Source organism: Cyprinodon variegatus, unplaced genomic scaffold (assembly GCF_000732505.1).
Source record: "Cyprinodon variegatus isolate N-32 unplaced genomic scaffold, C_variegatus-1.0 Scaffold666, whole genome shotgun sequence".
NCBI lineage: Eukaryota > Metazoa > Chordata > Actinopteri > Cyprinodontiformes > Cyprinodontidae > Cyprinodon > Cyprinodon variegatus.
Genome location: NW_015151119.1, coordinates 333,660 through 337,129, shown reverse-complemented (window position 1 = coordinate 337,129; position 3,470 = coordinate 333,660). Strand labels below are relative to the sequence as shown.

Below are 3,470 nucleotides of genomic sequence, written 5' to 3'. Positions count from 1 at the left end.
ATCAGTGCGTAGATTAATATGCAACCCTACGCTGAGTGCTTTGCCAATATTGCATCTTCATGTGGCAGCGGAGAATAATAGCATTTAACCCGCGGCTTTTTAAATGCAATATGACTACTTTAAGATCTAGACTTTCATTAATGACGCATGTGTACACAAAAAATAATGTAGATTAAAATTTGCATTAGATTTTATCATGAAATAACTTGGAAGTTTAGATCCAAAAATCTGCATCACCTTGAAGAGCATCTCTGCGTAGTCATCATCCAACTCGATGTTGATCAGCTGCAGGAACCTCTTCATCTCCGACTGACTCAGTTTATCATCTTTGTCCTTGTCTGCTTTCCTCAGGCAGCTGAAAATCCAGCTGTGAAGTTTGCATGTAAGGAGAATACAGTGCAAGGGTTTGCAGGAGAGACCTTGATTTACCAGCTTCAGAAACACAACATAGAGGACTGGCTTGGTAAACTCCAGACTCCTGTTTGAGTCAGCTATATTCTGAATAGGCACTCATATGCTTGTGTAAGGATACTGCTCTGTAGTCTGCTGACGGTTGAGGTTGTTGATGTTGGAGACGAGTTTTTCCAGGCTTCTCACCCAGCGCCTGGCCTCCTCCTCAGAGCTTGCTATGAGGTCTAGGTTCTTGCGGCGACCCTTAAACAGGATGGTGAAGCAGCGACCCTCCACTTGCTCTTCTGTGCTCTTCTTCAAGCCCTCCGACTGACGGCCGAGTCGAACCGCTGAGATGCTGTCGACTGGAACTGAAGACAGCACATAGTTAATCATACATTACTTTATGGTGCATTATCTACGGTTTCATTCCTGCAAAGGACTAATTGTGCACTCATGCATAAAAATAAGTATGTCCATGCCTCTTTATGCCAGTTTACACTAATGAGGAGCTGGCTTCATAAACATAAAGCTGTCATTATAGATATTGATTTAGTCATAAAGGAAACACCAGTAAGGAGTCACACATATGTACTTTTCAGCCTGTGACCACATGAAACCAATTTATGGACATCACAAAACATGACAGGGGCTATTATAGCTCACTCCTCCTCATACATAAAAAAAATTACAACCATCTCTTCAGACACACCCACTGGACTCATATGAACGACCCAATTGTTGGTGAGAATACCAAGTTACACAGACTCTGGTTTTACAGCTTTGGGAGCGCCACTTTTCTAAATACCCATCTATACCAAAACATATCAACATTTAAATAGATCTAGCTATTTAATAATGGCAAATAAAATTAAAAAACAATGAAGGACTGGACTCACAGGTCTGGCTTGACTTGAAGACTTTCTTAGATTCTCGCCACATGGTCTTACAGTCCTCCTGGAGTTTAAGACAGCGGGTCTTCTTCCAGGATGAGGACAGGACCTTGAGGAGGTCTCCGCCTTGCAAGAGGAACTGGAGGTCCGGATCGCCCTCCATACCTGAAGATAAAGAGATGGATATCAGCTACTAATGAGGGAAATTCAGAGATCAAGGTTTTCAAATTAAAGGGGAACACCGTCTTTTTTACATTGGGCCCTTGATTTTATGTTATTACATCATGTTCCACTCACCCATATTAGTTTTGTGTCATTTGGAGCCGTTTTGAAGATATTCGGTTTTGTAATCCAAGTAAGGTCTTCCTATGGGCAACGACTTGAAGGCACAAACTGAACTGTTCATAATTTATCATTTATGGTACTCCAGCATTCATAACATGTAGGCGAATCACTGTCCCCCAGACATGCAATGTTATATTTTTTTAAAACAAAGCAGAGTGTATGACGTCATCCGCGCGCCCAGGCTACCATTCATCCTATGTGCTGAACTGCAGCTAGTTTTACTTACATGCCTAGAAGATGTCTAGTGCTGCTACCACGGATGATCTCGCTCTCTAAATGGAATTGAACGATTCAGATTAGCTAGCTGAATGAATATAAGATGTAGAGCGTAGCCGCCTGTCACAACTCAAGTCCGGCGCATGGATGACATCATACAGACTCCGCTTTGTTTTAAAAAATTATAAATATAAAAGATATAACCGTGGATGTCTGGGGGACAGCGATTCGCCTACATGTTATGAATGCTGGCTTACCATAAAGAATAAATTATGAACAGTTTAGTTTGTGCCTTCAACTCATTGCCCATATGAAGACGTTACTTGGATATAACCTAACCGAATATTCTCTGAACAGCTCCAAATGACACAAAACTCATAAGGGTGAGTAGAACATGATGTAATAACGTAAAATCAAGGGTCCAATGTAAAAAAAAAAAAAAAAAAACGGTTTTCCCCTTTAAGGGATTTTAAAAATTCTAAAATTTGCTGTTAAGTCATTTCTATGGATTATGTCTAGAAAGTCTCTCATCTGTCACTGTGTTTTCCATTCAGCAGACTGAAGGATGGCTACCTCACTCTGCTCACCTCCTCCAAGAATTAATACAATTGTCTCAGTTGCAAAAAAAAAAAAAAACACTGTTAAAGTCATGGATCTAACTTTAACAATTAACTATAAATTTTTGCTTTGAAACATTTTTTTTTTTTTTTTTACTTAGGGTCTCAATAATAAGCATTCCTTACAGCAGACATCAACACCACTTCAGGACTGAATACCATTTTGAAGAAAACACGTGTGAGTTAATTCAAACCATCAGCCCATTTCTGCTGCCTGCCTTCCCTGCAGGCATCTCCAACTAAACCAAACTCAGAGATACTTTCTGAACGCACAGAACCATCGGATTGATTAAAGACACAGCGCTACATAAACCTATAGGCATGCTGTGTAACTAAGCTTTTTCATGTAACTCCTGGATTAAACCTCTGATCAAACATCTGCTCGTTGCGCAACATACCTAGGAGTTTTGCATTTGTTTGTATCACCTTCTGGCTGGAAGCATTGCGGAGTAATTCCTCAGATTTGCTGAGTTTATGCTGTCTCTGCACGCATGACATGTTGCTCCAGGGCTGCCGAGAGGATCCAGGGGTTTTATTGAAGCGATCAGCGAGAGAGAAGCGGTGTGAAGGAAAGGGCGTTACCATCTGACCCAAGAGTCTGCCTCTCTGCTCCCAGGACTTCCTCAGACCGTCAGCTGACAGCCATGACCTACTTAAAGCCTGATTTAACGGATACAACTCCACTTGATGAGCTACAACTATTCTACTTTTCATGCAACTAAAACTTCTGTAGAGGGTATTTTAATATATGAATGTGTGGCTATGAGGCATAAATGCTTGCAGCATTTCTCTAAACAATAATAGGTCAGCGTTACAAATTACCAAGGATACAGTTAAGCAACAAACCCTGCTTGTTAATAATTAAGCGCCATGCAATTAGTAGGAAGTGGCAAACAATAAACATTCACTAACACAACAAAGAGGACAAAATACAACAACGATAGTGATATAAACAAAATATATCTATCTCTGTGTATGTATATATGCAAATATATATATATATATATAT

The 3,470-nt window shown here is 40.2% G+C and overlaps 1 protein-coding gene across 3 annotated transcripts in view; it reads right to left on the bottom strand.

Annotated features, from left to right (window-relative positions):
• Positions 1–3,470, bottom strand: part of LOC107097015 (1-phosphatidylinositol 4,5-bisphosphate phosphodiesterase delta-1-like) — a 15,623-nt gene that overhangs the window by 9,968 nt on the left and 2,185 nt on the right. The window contains exons 1-4 of one of the 3 annotated variants that reach the window (XM_015393974.1): positions 2,860–3,061; positions 1,290–1,448; positions 533–761; positions 238–367 (exon numbers count right to left, since the gene is read on the bottom strand). In XM_015393974.1, the coding sequence (XP_015249460.1) occupies positions 238–367; positions 533–761; positions 1,290–1,448; positions 2,860–3,046 (705 nt within the window). In that variant the 5' untranslated portion in view covers positions 3,047–3,061. Of the gene's footprint in view, positions 1–237; positions 368–532; positions 762–1,289; positions 1,449–2,859; positions 3,062–3,470 lie in introns of those variants that run through there. The other 2 variants (XM_015393976.1, XM_015393975.1) reach the window with 2 other exon arrangements.